The sequence below is a fragment of the Anopheles stephensi genome, chromosome 2 (genome assembly GCF_013141755.1).
Source record: "Anopheles stephensi strain Indian chromosome 2, UCI_ANSTEP_V1.0, whole genome shotgun sequence".
NCBI lineage: Eukaryota > Metazoa > Arthropoda > Insecta > Diptera > Culicidae > Anopheles > Anopheles stephensi.
The window spans coordinates 40,951,037-40,964,848 of record NC_050202.1 but is presented as its reverse complement, the minus strand read 5'-3'; the positions used below and the strand labels follow the sequence as shown (position 1 = coordinate 40,964,848).

The following is a 13,812-nucleotide window of genomic DNA, read 5'->3' as shown; positions in this document are numbered from 1 at the left end:
TATGAATAAATCAAGAGAACATTGTAAACATAAGTGTAACAGCACATCATATTCGGTGCATACGTTTTATTCTTCATCATTTTTGGACCAACTTTATCTCTATCTCAAGTAATATTCATCTGATTTGCGTACTTCGCACTATTTGCTCCTTTAGTACCAGGATACTGTTGCGCTGCTCCGGGGGCAACAGGTTGATCTGTTCGTCGGACAACTGCAGCACTTGCATGATCAGTGCGGCCTTCTCCTGATCGGTGGCATCGCTAGGCAGCGGATCCAAGTTCAGTCCGGACGAGGCCGCCGATAGCGATGCGGCACTGGGCGGTGGAACCATCGGTCTTCCACCAACGCTTGGTTGGGATTGATTTGCGTTCGGTGCGAAATGGCCACCGGCAGCATTCATCAAGCGGGGATCCTTACCCATCCGCGGGTCGACGGGCCGCTGTCTCGGATCGGTTGGGAATGGTGGGGCACTTTGTGGCGGCAGGGGCGTTGGTCTTTGCGCTGCCTGTGCGCCGGCTGCAAAACGATTCCGGTGATCGTAATCGTTTACACCCGATGCGGCCTGACGCCCGAGTCGAGGATCCACGTTCGGGCGATAGTTATCGGCATTCCCATTTCCACCGAAAGGTATCGGCATGAATTGTGCCGAATTCCCCTGCATGCCCCCACCTTGAGGTTGGTTTGGTTGAAATTGGTCGTTAAAGTTGGGCGTGGATTGGGATTTGTACAGAAATGAATAAGCTGCGGCGGGATCGATCGCCTTCGAGAGCACCTGCACCTGGAGCAGTGCGTACGCTAGTTGAGGATTTTGCATGAGCAGGTGCCGTGCCTCGAAAAGGTTGGTTTGCACCAACTGTTTCATCTGTAGCATCAGCTCGTGCAAGCGTTCCGGTGGCATGCTGCTAACGTGCTTCGTGATCACTTCCGGCGCATGCTGTGGCGAGCAGTGCTCGCCGTACGGGCTTTCGGCACGGTTCACGTGCAGCAGGGCAGCCATTTCCATGCGGGACTTTTCCGTGCAAGCGTTGTCCACGCGTAGCGGGCGTCCACCGAACACGTACCCGTTCAGGTTACGCATCGCGCTCAGTGCAGTCTCTTTGTCCTTGTACTCGCAAAATCCATATCCTTTCGGCTTTCCAGATTCACGATCGTACACCAACCTCCAAATAGATGGTAGATATTAGCAAAAGTACATCCAACGTTACAACGGTAAAGACCGGCTTGTACTCACTTCATGGACAGCACCAGACCAACCTCACAGAAGATTTCCTTCAACGCTTCCTCAGTCGCATCGTACGGGATATTGCCCACGAACACCGAACGCATCGATTTGTCCATAATGCCCGGATCATGATTGCGATCACCCATTTTGGGGGGGATTTTTAATACGATTGGGTTTTAGATTACAAACTATGCCACCCCACAACCAAACACATGAAAAGAGGGCTTGTTTTGAGTGAGAATGACGTTGCACCAGGTCATACCACTACGAGCAGTTTGACGTTAAATTCATTTTGACATTTGTGCTCCGTCATATTTACGTCTGATTGTTTTTCAGTTGTTTTGAAAATAATGGTTGATTTGGTGGAAATAAACGAACAATTAAGTAAGTGGCTAATAAAAGAACCAAAAATTGAGTCGCAAAACATCGCTGCGCCTTTTCTCTACCCGGCCGATACAATTTCAAATGATTTAGTTTAAAAAGTTTATTAACCATGAAATCTTAGCCATAAAAATCGTTGAGACGATGTGTTATCGAAATGAAACAGTTCCCTAAATGAAGTATTTGCCGCTTGATGAATCGTTTCGCTGAGTTTAAAAATTGTATGCGGAAGTTATAAATAAAAAAAATTCTTACCGCCTAAGAGCACCGTCAGATTGTAACTAACCAAAACTAGCAGTACGATTGATCTGTTTTGCACTTTTCCTCGAACCATTTTGTCATAAACTGGTTCTTTGCCGACAGTGATTCGTAATTGACTCGCACTTGGTCTGCTTTTGGCACGGGGAAAATGCGTTTCATATCTCCGCGATTCATGTGCTCGCGATAGGCACGCTGTAAATCATCACGATCGTTTTCCTCCAGGCACGTACTACACAGCTGACATTCTACCGGAGCGCAAGACTCCGTACAGGGCACTTCCGCGCATTGGTTTGCGGCGGTTGCAAGGTTCTTGAGCGCAGTCAGCATCGCTTCCGTGTCTGGCGATTGTTTGCGAAACGAATCTCGCCGAATGCTCGAACCAACGCCGACCAGCTGGAACAGGTTGTAGATCACCTGCTCGTAAAGCAGCCGGTTCGGTTTGAAGTGAGCAGAGGAAAGATTCGGGCTCATGTTGGCTTCCATCAGGTACACCCTTAGCTTGTTGTCCACTACCAGGTCAAAGCGCATCATTTCGAAAAAGTTTCGCTTATGCGCGTAACGCGATAGTAGCCCCGCGAGTAAAGATTCTTTCTTGAGAATCAACAACCGTATTGCATCTTCCACTTGCTCCCAGATCGTGTGCGGATCCCGGCCCGTGCTTCTGATGTATGCATCAAAGGAATCCTTCATCCCGAACCCGTGCTTGGTATAGTACTGTTTCAGCGATGGCACTTCCCATGTTGGCAGATAGTCGTCACCAACGATGTACTTGTCCACGTCGGAAGCATTAAACGGGTAGTAGGGCACGGGACAGTATCGAAACAGAATGTCTCCCTTGTAGATGTACACACGTAGCGGATCGATCGACGTTATCACCGTGTACACTCCGATGTCGAATTTGTAACCATCGACCAGCAGTGGATCGTCAATAAACTCTTGGACAAATGTTTCGTTATTGGTGAAATCGATTTCATCGATATCCTTTATCTGTATGTGGCGATGTTGATTATTCTTCTGCACAAACTGCTTACCTCCATTCGCTGCAGCGTACTCCCGGAATTGGTCCGTTTCGACTGGCAGTTTGAACGCGGCTGGAATGTACTTCAGCTTGGTGGTGGACAGATCCACCTTGTTTGTTATGTAGCCGGACCCTGGGAAATGATTTACCAGCTGGTGGCGCTTCGTACGCTGCAGATTTACCTTACGGAACGGATAATCATGCGCCCAAAGCAGATCCCAGTCGGTCGTTTCGTTGCTGGTTTGATCCACACCGATCCGCTGCAGTACATTGTGCACATGTAACAGGTGGCTTCCGGTAGGGTTTCGTCCAAACACCCAATACTTTGGGCGTGTCTCGTGGGCAACGATCTGCCGCTCGACAAACTGTACTTCGGGATGCGGACACTCTTTCGCCAGGGGTTGAAGGTTCAGTAGCGCTTTCAACGCATCTTTCGGAAGACATTGCACCAATGTTACAGCGGTGACGGTCACCGTGATGAACAGAATCTGGCCCGTCGTTGTACGTAGATCGAAAAAGCTTCCCCGATCTTCTTCGACCGTACGCTTAGGCTGCATCGGTGCTGTAGATGGCTTGGCAGGACGCGTTTTGATGCCATCCTCTGTGTTGGACCGATGATCATCAGTCTGAAAAGCAAAATTTCTCTTCAATCTCTTAAAACTGTTCAAATATGCTGCACTCGATAACTTTACCTTTTTGGTGACCTCTTTTCGTTTGTCGGTCATAATTGATAGTCAATGCACATACCAAATACGCAAGCCTGAGACAGCGATACACGGAAGAGACACTAGTGAAGCGATCCCGGATGTGCTTGTTTGAAATTACGGCTTACGGCAATGAGTTGTACATTTTCGACTGATCAGGTTGATTTTCAGGTTCGTCGCTTGCATAAAGCCCACATCCACCTTCGTAGTCAAATCCAATCAGGGGCACGCAAGCAGCAAAAGACCGAAATGCAAATTTCTGCACATTGTGCTAAATCATTATTGCATCATATACAATTATATACAAACAACTAGTAAAATGATACATTCCGAAAGCTCGTATTTTTCCAACTAATTTAGCTAAATATTGGTTTTAAGCTAATGTGGACGGCGAGATAATGCTTTGCAAACCCTGCTAAGTTTTTCACGAGAAGCGTCCAATGACAGGTGGCGATTTGTTTACGTTTTGGAGCTGTCACCGAGAACATGTGTGTTTGTTTTGCGTAAAATCGATCGACCGGCAAATTCAGACGAATCTATTTAAATTCTACTGTGCCGCGTTTAACTGTAAAATGTTTTACATTATCGGGCTGGGCCTGGGTGATCCGGAGGACATCACGGTGAAAGGGTTGAACATAATCAAACAATGCGAACGCGTGTACCTCGAATCATACACTTCGATTTTAAGCTGTGGACAGGAGAAATTGGTACGGGAAATGGAAACAAAACCACGTTCAATGCACCACACCTTTCATAAACTCCCTTTCTTTAGGAAGAATTCTACGGCAGGAAACTTATTCTTGCTGACCGTGAAATGGTCGAGCAACGGGCGGATGAAATCTTGGATGGAGCCACCACCCAATCGATAGCATTTCTAGTAGTTGGAGACCCGTTTGGCGCAACGACTCACACCGATCTGATGCTACGAGCAAAGGAAAGAGGAATCACAACATCCATCGTGCACAACGCGTCGATTATGAATGCCGTGGGATGCTGCGGTTTGCAGTTGTACCATTTCGGTGAGACGGTTTCGATTCCGTACTGGGACGATAGTTGGAAGCCGGACAGCTTTTACGATAAGATCGTTGCCAACCTCAAGCATGGACTGCACACGCTCTGTCTGTTGGACATTAAGGTGAGGGAACCAACGCTGGAGTCACTGATGAAGAAGAAGCGCGAGTACATGCCGCCCCGGTTTATGTCCGTGAGTGAAGCGGCCGGACAGCTGCTGGAGATTGTCGCCAATAAATCGAAAGATGAGGCAAGCGAAAAAGCACCGCACGAGCACAAGCTCCATGAGAACTCGCTAATTGTAGGACTAGCCCGGGTTGGACATGAAAGCCAGAAAATTGTTGCCTGTACGCTGCGCGAGATGCAACAAATGGATCTGGGGCCACCGTTACACTCGCTCATCATTCCCAACAGCCATATGCACGAGTTGGAAAAGGAGTTCCTACAACAGTTTGCCGCGCTAGATTGTAACACCAATTGTAAGCTGGAGTAAAAAAGTCTCTTCTGCCGTGTATATCACGCGTCCTGAGATATAAAATAAAAATCTATGTAAATGACATAATAAAAAACAAAACGATGAATCACTGTCGGCCAGCAAAAAAGGCGTGAATTACATGGCGGCGAGATTTTATCCTTACCGCGCGGCACGATACCACGATCAGTCGCGGAGCAGCTCAGCAGTCAGTCATCGTGCGAACTCTAAGTTGACATCGGGTACGGTCAAAGTTCAAGGGCAGCAACGTTTTGTTTGGCTCCTAGTCTTAGGACCAAACGTGCCTTTAAGGCGTGGTGGCGTGCTGGATTAATCATAACATTTGAATCCGCACCAGAGTTCAACGGCTTATGATTGGCGTCTCGGTGTCCTTGAAATGTTTTTGTCCGACGAGACCGACCAAGGGGAAAAAGGCAAGATTCCGGACTAATGTTCTGTTAATGTGTGTTCGGAAAATTTACCTTTTTGTGTCCGTAACAACCACCACCCCAAAGCGAGAATTTTCGCAGAAATGTTTCAACATTCCGCTCTTGAAATTTGAAGTGACCCTCCACGTGTTTTTGATTTTTCAAATCCATTGACCGGTGATGGTCCATCGGTTCTAGCAGCCGGCATCTATTTTACCTGCTGCAGGGGTTTAGTTTTGCGTTGTGCTCGGCCAACATTCGTTGCCAACGGTTGGCAGCGTGCCCAGGTCAATATCTTTGGCCAATGTTATTTCGATGCTATTTCAATCTTCTTACACCAAACGGGAAAGGTGAGAAATTGATTTAGTAACATCCGCATCAAAACTATCTAGGCCTTTTACCTATTTAAATAATTTCTGGTAAATTCGCTTCGCTGAGAAAAAGCTGTTCGGTCACCATCGCTAGGGGGTTAAACTTGAAACGAACATAATTTAAGACTGTTATTGTCGGCGGCAGTATAGGAAATTTGTCTTGAGCGTTGACCTCTCAATTAGCTGTTGATTTTCTTTCTTTGTTGCAGAGGTTGTGTTTTTCTTTTTGTTTGGCCACATCAAATTGTTCATTTGAACACGCCGCCGCTGGAGTGTTGGCTGCGTACCGTTTTGTTTGTTCTGGCGCGGTTGTCATAGCAACTCGCACTTAACCCTTCAAAAAAAAGGCTAGAGAATCCTACGTATAGTTCCTTCGTGCTGCAATTAGTACGGCCGTAGCCCGTGTGCCTGGCAGGTCGTAACCTTGCGAACGAGGAAAACGAGCTCGGGTTTTCCGTAAAATAAGAAGCAGAACTGCTATAATAGCATTCCCACACTTACACACACACACTGATTATCGATTGGTTCGGGTGGCGCGGTTTTGTCCTCGGTAGCGACGGTCGCGAAGTTAGCTAAGCCGTTAATGCCCGCGGGCCAGTTAGAACAGCTTCAGTGACCAGAAAGGAACGTTGCAGTATCCTTCGTCCGTAACGGAAAGTGCTATCGTGTAAGGTGTCGCAGAACCAACATGCCAATATCAGCGCCCAAAATTCCCGAAGGTCTACCCGAGCTGATGCGCGGGCTGGCCAAGAGTGTGATAAAAGAAAATCCGGAAAATCTGTACGTGCATGCGGCCGAGTACTTTGAAAACTTGATCCGTGAGCGCGATGGCCATCTCGAGCAGGGCTACCAAACGTTCAATGCGTATCAGGTGTACGCGGACTATAAGGAAAAGACCCGCGACAAGCTAGGCTTGACAAAGGACCCTTCGCTTAGTGACGGTATCGGTGGTGACGGGGACGAAAGTGGCAGCGGAGGAAGTGAATCCAACATACGGGGTCGTAAGCGACGTCGCGCGCGTAAGCCCTCGTCGAGGGAGAAGGAAAATCCTGCCACGATGGTGGGCAATCCGTCGATTAGCGATGAAGGAGAACCACAGAAACTTAAATCCGTTTCGGGGGACAGTGGGCCACCGCTAGTGCCGGTGGTGGAGCAGGAGATTGTGAAGGTGCATTACAATCCACCAGAGGCGGTTCCGTCCCCGGTGCGCGTCGTAAGTGCACAATCGGTGGAAGCAGAACAGGCCGTTTCTAGCATTTTGGGCGATGACCAGATGCTGGACTCGGATGGAACGGGCGACGAGCTGGTTGATAATAGGGACGATATAGGGACGGCCCCGAGCACTGCGGAAATTACGGAGCAATCGCGTGTGGCGGACGTTGCTGCAGAGCCGGGTACGGAGATGACCTTGCAAGATATGGAAACGTGTTTTATGCATGCAAATGTTGATGATTTATTAGAAAAGCATACGGCAGATGCGGACGCAGTGGGTGACGCGGGAGAAGACATACCAGAGGGACCACAGCTTCAGGTGGAACTACTCAAAGACGAAGGCGAAACTGACCAGCAGCCAGAAGTAGAGCAAGCAGTGAAGGATAGTGAAGATATACCAGAGGGACCACAGCCTCGAGAGGAACCTCCGAAAGACGAAGCCGAACCAGATCAGCAGCCAGAAGCAGAGCAAGTGGTGAAGGATAGTGAAGAAACTCAATTGCCGGAAGAATCTGTGGAGACGTTGGAGACTGAAGGTGAAACTATTCCTCCACCGACTAATCCTGTCGAAAGTGTCGTAGAGACGGGGGTGGATGTGATTGAGAAGCCAGAACCTGTGGAGCAGGTTCAAGCTGAACCAACTAAAGAAACAGAAGAAATTGTTGGCTCTATTACTGAACAAGCAGAAGAGCAAACTTTGAAGGATAGTGTTGATCAAGCAAATGCTGAAAAAGAAAATACTACTGAAGAAACCTTTCCAGATAGTACAGGAAAAGATACTGCTGATGCAATTTCCGACACAAAAGTGGATGAAGAAGCAAAGGAAGAGGATCCGATCGCTTCCTCAGCAGCTACTGATCTTGTCGAAGATCAAAAACCAACTGAATCCGCCAGCAATGAGGTGGAAACTAAAGCGGAAAAAGAAAATTTGTCTACGGAAAAGCCAGAAGAACCACCAACGATTTCGTCCCGAATGGGATTTGAAGAAGATGAATCTGGAGCTGCTGGAAATGATGAAAATGAGAACATTGTCACTGAAAGCGAGCCGACTAATGACGATGCTCAAGTGCAAGAACCAGTCAAGTCTGATGAATTAAATGTGCCCGATCAATCGACTGAGGTTCCAACGAGTGACGAAGGCATAAAAGATGATGGCGATGTTGTCGTAGGCGAGCAGATTGAGCCCGAAGAAGCAAATGATACGCCTGTTGAGAATGATAAGCCAGCGGAAGCGGCTCTATCCGAGTGCACCAGTGTAGTAGCAGATGAAACGAAAATAGATGAACTGGAGAAAATAACAAAAGAAACGCAAGACGACAGTTCAAACCGAGAGTGTGATGCTGCAGAAGTAAAAGTTGATGAAGATCCAAAAGAATATTCAGTAGATTGTACTATAGACGCATCGCAACAGGAAACAGAACCAAATGATATTAATATCACGCCTGACCCAACAGGTGATGATGCAAACAAGGAAAGAGTAGAGGATTTGGTTGAATCTAATGAAGGTGTTCCAGTAGCATCAGCAGCTGTATCGGAAGACCCCACACCCGTTTCACCTGCAACAAAACCTAACGAAATAGCGTCCGATCCACCAGTTGATCCTGATGGTCCTGGCCAAGAAGCAGAGAGCGAAAAGGAAACTACAGCACCGCACAAAGGTGAAACGGATGATTCAAAAGACGGGGAAAAGAATGAACAAGAGGTAAATGAGAATAATGCTAAACCAGATGAGAATGCTTTGCTAATGAAGGATCCATCTCTTGAAGATGTAGTTCACGATGGGGCGGAACCAAGCGGTTCAGTAGTTGATGCTGTAGCTACGAGCGGTGATTTAATTACTGAAGAAAATGCTCCAACCATTCCAGCAGAGCCAAGCGCAGATGAACTTGCTACGAGTCCTGAACCAGCACAGGAAGATGCTGTTAAAGAGACTGTTAAAGATCAGAAACAAGAGTCAGACGAAGCAAAGGTTGAAGTGGAAGAACCTAAGGCGGAGGAGAAGAGGCCGGAAGCAACCGATGCAGGTCCCACATTCGAAGATGTTGTTATTGATGAAATACAAAAGGTGCTTCAGGGCAGTGATAACAGCAAAGAAGCTGTTAAAACTGATGACGGATCCTCTGATACCACGCCAGACGGTAAAGATGTAGAAAAGAACGTGATGGATACGGCGTCCTCGCAGGTAGATGAAAAAGATAACGACGGTTCAACAATGACAAGTGCACCAGTAGAAGAGCTGAAAGAAGAACCGGAACAGATTCCACCTTCCGCAGCGAGCGTTGATGGAAGTTCCGAAAAGCCCGAAAATGAAGACCCAGTGGTAACAAACCAACCGGCTAGTGTTGAGGCAATTGAACCGAAAGACGACACCACGATTTCTTCCCCATTCGCCAACGAACCGCCGAAGAGAGACGAAAGCCGCGAGGAAGTAATCGAAGAACCGTGCGTGAAGCGTGAAATATCACCCTCAAAGTCGGTTCGACTCGAAAGAGGTGATAGCGCCGAGAAGCAGGTGGAAGAGCTGGAAAAGATTAAAAAAGTGGACCTTAGTCAGCTGAGCAAGGATTCGGCGGAAGCACTGTTTTACACGCTGAAGAAAAGTGAGCTTGAAAACCAGGAGCCGAACGATGGTGTTGTTGCTGAGGAGCCAAGAACGACCGGTTCGGAACCTCCGAAACAAACTACCGAAGACGATGATCAGGACGTGGTGGTGAAGGAAGAGCCACCGTCGAGTCCGGCCGGAGAACGTACCAAACGATCGTTTACTAATGATTTTTTAGATGAAAACCCCATCACTGATGCTCCAACCGTGGCCTTGATGCCAAGTGATGGGGTTGATCAGCCGGCCGGCCAGGATCGATCGTCGCTGGAAGCGGACGAGCAGCAGGATGAGTTCAATCCCATGGTAATGGTATCTATGCGTTCGAAACAGTTCCAGGAGCAACTGCACAGCCGAGGTGCCGGGGAGCCGTTTGACGATGAAATGGGGAACATTGGTACACCCAAACGCCCCGTCATGCGGAGATGTATGACCGAAATGTCCGGACTGCAGCGGTACGACGATGTGGCGATGGAAGATGATCCTGTCGACAGCCGCCAAGACGATCCAAGCTATGTCGAGGAAGAGGATCAATTCGATGGATACTACATAGGGCATATAAAAAACAAAATTCTAGCCTCATCCGTGTCGGTGGCCGATTCCGACTGTCCCGATGGAACGCGATCCTCGGTAGAGTCTGTCGACGAGAACAATGTGCGCACTGCGCTGGAAACGATCGCTTCGACGGACACGGAGTCAACGATTGCCTCACAGGCCACCATTCAGCAGGCCGGGCGGCGCAGCTACCTGCGAAAGCACTCGCAGAACACATCCTCCAACATACCGTACGCGTCGTTCGGGAATGCAGCTATCGATCAGTCGCTGGATGAGTTTATCGAGCGGGAGGAGCAACACAAACAGGACGAAGCGATGGCCGAAGCGGCCACCAAGATACAGCGATCGTACCGAACGCACAAGAAGAGACTGCTGCGCGATTACCACAGCACGATGCGGACCTTCACCGAGGATCAGTCGGCGGAAAGTGGCGAGGAGTACGCGGCTAACGTGATCCAGATCAAGCTGGACCAGCGACGGGCCGAGGCAGACCCATCGGCGGTGGGTGACGCAGGCGAGGAAAGCGATACGGCGACACCGACGGCCGGGAAACTTGGCTTAGGAGCAACCGGTAAACGGCCGATGTACAGCTTAAACATTGACGAGTACGACACGGTGGCACGGCGAATGACCCTCACCCGCGGTGTGGCAATGCAGCGAAACTCCACGCCGGACGACGACTCGGGCAAGTCGGCCAATGCGTCCACCGATCGCAAACCGTCGTTAAGCAGCCCGGCCGTGAAGGATACAACACCGACGGTCAGTGGATCGGGCGAAAGTCCTTCGTCGGATGAAAAACCAGCCGGGCCCGATACCGCCAGCAGCTCGAGTGACGAACGGGAACAGAAGGATGCGGCACTTAGCTCATCACGATCAAGTTAGTAGGGATTTTGAGCATCCTAAGATAACTTCGCACTGGAGGGAAGCTACTAGGCAGAGCAGCACAACCATCTCACCACTACTACCACCACTTCCTATCGCAGACTTCTTCGTGTGATATCTGAGCGTTTTTTTCTTGTCCGCTTTTTCTCCCTCTTCCTTCCGGCTTTCCGACCCACGCGCGAATCTCTTCCTCTTCCGTGCGCTTTCTCTTTCTTGCAGAACCGAAAAGTGGTCCCGCATCGATGGCGCCCGGTCGGGAGCAGCACTCCGAACCGGTGCTGCCCAGAACGGCTACCAGCCGGACTTCGTTCGCACCGCTGGACGTGCAGAGTCTGCTGCTGATTGCCCGGCAGCGCACGATGCCGGTACAGATCGATTCATCCGTCATCCGAGTGCTTCCGAAGCATATGCGCAAACGGATCAGCAGTGCGGGCATGCTGAACAGCAACGGGAAGCGAAAGTAAGGTGGACCAATGGTGGAGGCACCCTAAAAACTGTGTCGCGTCATTGCAGTAGGTTGACCGTTTCCCAGGGATCAGCGATGAAGCATGTAGTGGATGGGGACACGTATTGGAAGTCACAATCCAAACAAAATATGTAATCAGCTAGCGACTAATGATAAGTTCCGCACAGTACAATTATTGAGTTTTTTTTTGCTCTTCTAAAACCTTCTATTTCCGGTATTTTCCGCTGTAGGCGAGCACAGTTTATTGATTCCCGCAACAGCGTAGTAACGCTTCCCACATTTCCACAAAGATCGTGCCTGCATGACACACAGAAACCATAGAACCATGTCGGCTCTTCTAGAGAGACCGACACACACAGGGGCCTAGCCTAGCTACTACTATTGTTAATGCATCGTTGTTTAAGCTTATCGAGCGTGTAACATCAGGCCAGCTAGTCGGCCGCAATTTGCATGACATACCACGTACAGACGGTTGCATGGCACAAACCTTTACCGTAATTCTGTAGATACTAATGCTAGAATGTCGAACAGCTGTAACGGAATGAACTGCTAAATAAATAAAGTTGACCATCTCTTCATACCTGCTGCCTGCCTGAGCATGTGATACGGTGCCGAAGCATTTCATTTGCAAGTATGACAATCATGGACAACGTTCAAGCCGTAAAACAGTGAAATTCTTTACCCATCACCAAATAACTAGCCTTCGATCGTGCGATTTATATGGCATATTGGACTGCTTTTCCTTAAACTCATTTATTTTCTGATGCATCTGATGTTCTTTTTTTCTAAACATGTTCTTGGGAAATGCATGTGACTTAAAGCAACTTGTTACTAACGAACACATAGGACCCAATAAGACGAGGTGATCTATGCTAAAAAACACTTGGAGTCCCAATAACATACATAGAGTGTCATAATCTTGGGGTACGTCGATCATAAGGACCATAAGGCGAGGAAGCTGATGAGAAATAGCACTGATGCTGGACCATATTGCCAGAATACAGCAACTCCTACCTCACGATGTTGTTTATGTATGCTGACGACATAAAAATATTTGCACCGATTGTGACGCTATCGCGCTTCACCGCGCGATTGACACGCTCAGTAAATGGTGTAATCGTCATTGTCTCTCCTGTACACTTCAAATATGCGATAAACAAAGAAGAAATGAAGGAAGGAAGAATAAAGAACGCGACTTGAGTGTTGGTTCAGGCCCTTTATACGATCACGGGTATATTGTATCTCGTGCAAACAGAAGAACTCTTGATTTTCTGCTTTGTATTGCAGCTTTATCAGGCATTGCTCTAATAGACTTTAGAATATTCAGAAAAGGCAACCTTGAACCTTGAAGTAGTTCTAGTCAAATGCCACCATTTCACTCTAGGTGTCTTCTGCTTGGACTGCACAATTTTGATACTAGGATAAGGAATGCACACGCAACGTGTAACAACAGCAGCAGAACGATCCAGTGAATGTCATGAATTTCAGTTTCAATCAGATGTAGGCGTTATCGGTTTTTGCATCACTCGTTAAGCCATTGGACGAGGGTCGTTGATACAAATACTAAGATCAATATTAACGCGATAAATTAGATTAGTTGCTGAAGCTTTAAAGTCTAAGTGACTCGCCCAAAGGGATCTCTACATCTGTACTGTCATTCAGTGAACAGGACGAGAGAGTTGGATCTCCATGTTGACTGCACATGTCTCGGTACAGAGATGTAGGTCGTCAGCATAAAACAGTTTCCTATAATCGGTAAGTATTATGTGGATGACGATCAGTGATTAAAGGGACTAACATTCCTGCCCTGTGGGGAACCCTGGACTAAGTTGCTGTCGACCGATCGGGCTTCAACAACATCGCTTCGTTGATATTTCCACCAGAATAGGATAAAACAACGAAGCGACGGCCACATTCACGTCAACATGGGATGCAAAAAGTTAATACAGAAAGTCGAAAATGCTAGCCTAATCGCAATTAGCTAGCCTCATAAAACTTCATGGCAGAGGGACTTTTTTTTGATAACATGATTCAAAAATGTGACAATACGGTGCCTGACCGTAATAATAAATAAATAAATAAATCAAAATAAAAGATTCAAAAATATGTGTACTGCAATAAAAGCTTGGTTAAAGCTACTTGTCTGTAGTAGTAAATTTATAATCAGTTATATGTGCTGAAAAACAAATTATCCGAATGTCCCTGTAAATAATTTAACTAAACAACTTGT

General features: G+C 47.8%; 4 protein-coding genes across 4 annotated transcripts; 2 read left to right on the top strand and 2 right to left on the bottom strand.

Annotated features, from left to right (window-relative positions):
* Window positions 1–30: 30 nt before the first annotated feature.
* LOC118503191 (cleavage stimulation factor subunit 2-like) lies at window positions 31–1,467 on the bottom strand. Its single transcript, XM_036036173.1, has 2 exons — window positions 1,232–1,467; window positions 31–1,160 (listed from the first exon to the last, which is right to left on the bottom strand). The coding sequence occupies exons 1-2, from the start codon at window positions 1,366–1,368 to the stop codon at window positions 116–118; spliced, it is 1,182 nt and encodes a 393-aa protein (XP_035892066.1). The 5' UTR covers window positions 1,369–1,467; the 3' UTR covers window positions 31–115.
* Window positions 1,468–1,691: 224 nt separating this feature from the next.
* On the bottom strand, window positions 1,692–3,798 carry LOC118503189 (probable tubulin polyglutamylase ttll-15). Its single transcript, XM_036036170.1, has 2 exons — window positions 3,575–3,798; window positions 1,692–3,508 (listed from the first exon to the last, which is right to left on the bottom strand). Exons 1-2 carry the CDS (start codon window positions 3,605–3,607, stop codon window positions 1,895–1,897), a joined length of 1,647 nt encoding a protein of 548 aa, XP_035892063.1. The 5' UTR covers window positions 3,608–3,798; the 3' UTR covers window positions 1,692–1,894.
* Window positions 3,799–4,045: 247 nt separating this feature from the next.
* Window positions 4,046–5,199, top strand: LOC118503179 (diphthine methyl ester synthase). Its single transcript, XM_036036154.1, has 2 exons — window positions 4,046–4,293; window positions 4,359–5,199. Exons 1-2 carry the CDS (start codon window positions 4,159–4,161, stop codon window positions 5,088–5,090), a joined length of 867 nt encoding a protein of 288 aa, XP_035892047.1. The 5' UTR covers window positions 4,046–4,158; the 3' UTR covers window positions 5,091–5,199.
* Window positions 5,200–6,274: 1,075 nt separating this feature from the next.
* On the top strand, window positions 6,275–12,181 carry LOC118508567 (titin). The gene is made up of 2 exons (XM_036048466.1): window positions 6,275–11,111; window positions 11,336–12,181. Exons 1-2 carry the CDS (start codon window positions 6,557–6,559, stop codon window positions 11,578–11,580), a joined length of 4,800 nt encoding a protein of 1,599 aa, XP_035904359.1. The 5' UTR covers window positions 6,275–6,556; the 3' UTR covers window positions 11,581–12,181.
* The last annotated feature ends 1,631 nt before the right edge of the window (window positions 12,182–13,812 follow it).

What these genes read in the sequence shown, in the direction of transcription:
- LOC118503191 (XM_036036173.1), bottom strand. Translation starts at nt 1,368, where the DNA reads ATGGGTGATCGCAATCATGATCCGGGCATTATGGACAAATCGATGCGT. An exon ending in GGTCTGGTGCTGTCCATGAA is followed by an intron (nt 1,161 to 1,231) that starts GTGAGTACAAGC and finishes ATCTATTTGGAG; the next exon opens with GTTGGTGTACGATCGTGAAT.
- LOC118503189 (XM_036036170.1), bottom strand. Translation starts at nt 3,607, where the DNA reads ATGACCGACAAACGAAAAGAGGTCACCAAAAAG. An exon ending in GAAAAGAGGTCACCAAAAAG is followed by an intron (nt 3,509 to 3,574) that starts GTAAAGTTATCG and finishes TTTGCTTTTCAG; the next exon opens with ACTGATGATCATCGGTCCAA.
- LOC118503179 (XM_036036154.1), top strand. Translation starts at nt 4,159, where the DNA reads ATGTTTTACATTATCGGGCTGGGCCTGGGTGATCCGGAGGACATCACG. An exon ending in GCTGTGGACAGGAGAAATTG is followed by an intron (nt 4,294 to 4,358) that starts GTACGGGAAATG and finishes CCCTTTCTTTAG; the next exon opens with GAAGAATTCTACGGCAGGAA.
- LOC118508567 (XM_036048466.1), top strand. Translation starts at nt 6,557, where the DNA reads ATGCCAATATCAGCGCCCAAAATTCCCGAAGGTCTACCCGAGCTGATG. An exon ending in ACTTAGCTCATCACGATCAA is followed by an intron (nt 11,112 to 11,335) that starts GTTAGTAGGGAT and finishes TCTTTCTTGCAG; the next exon opens with AACCGAAAAGTGGTCCCGCA.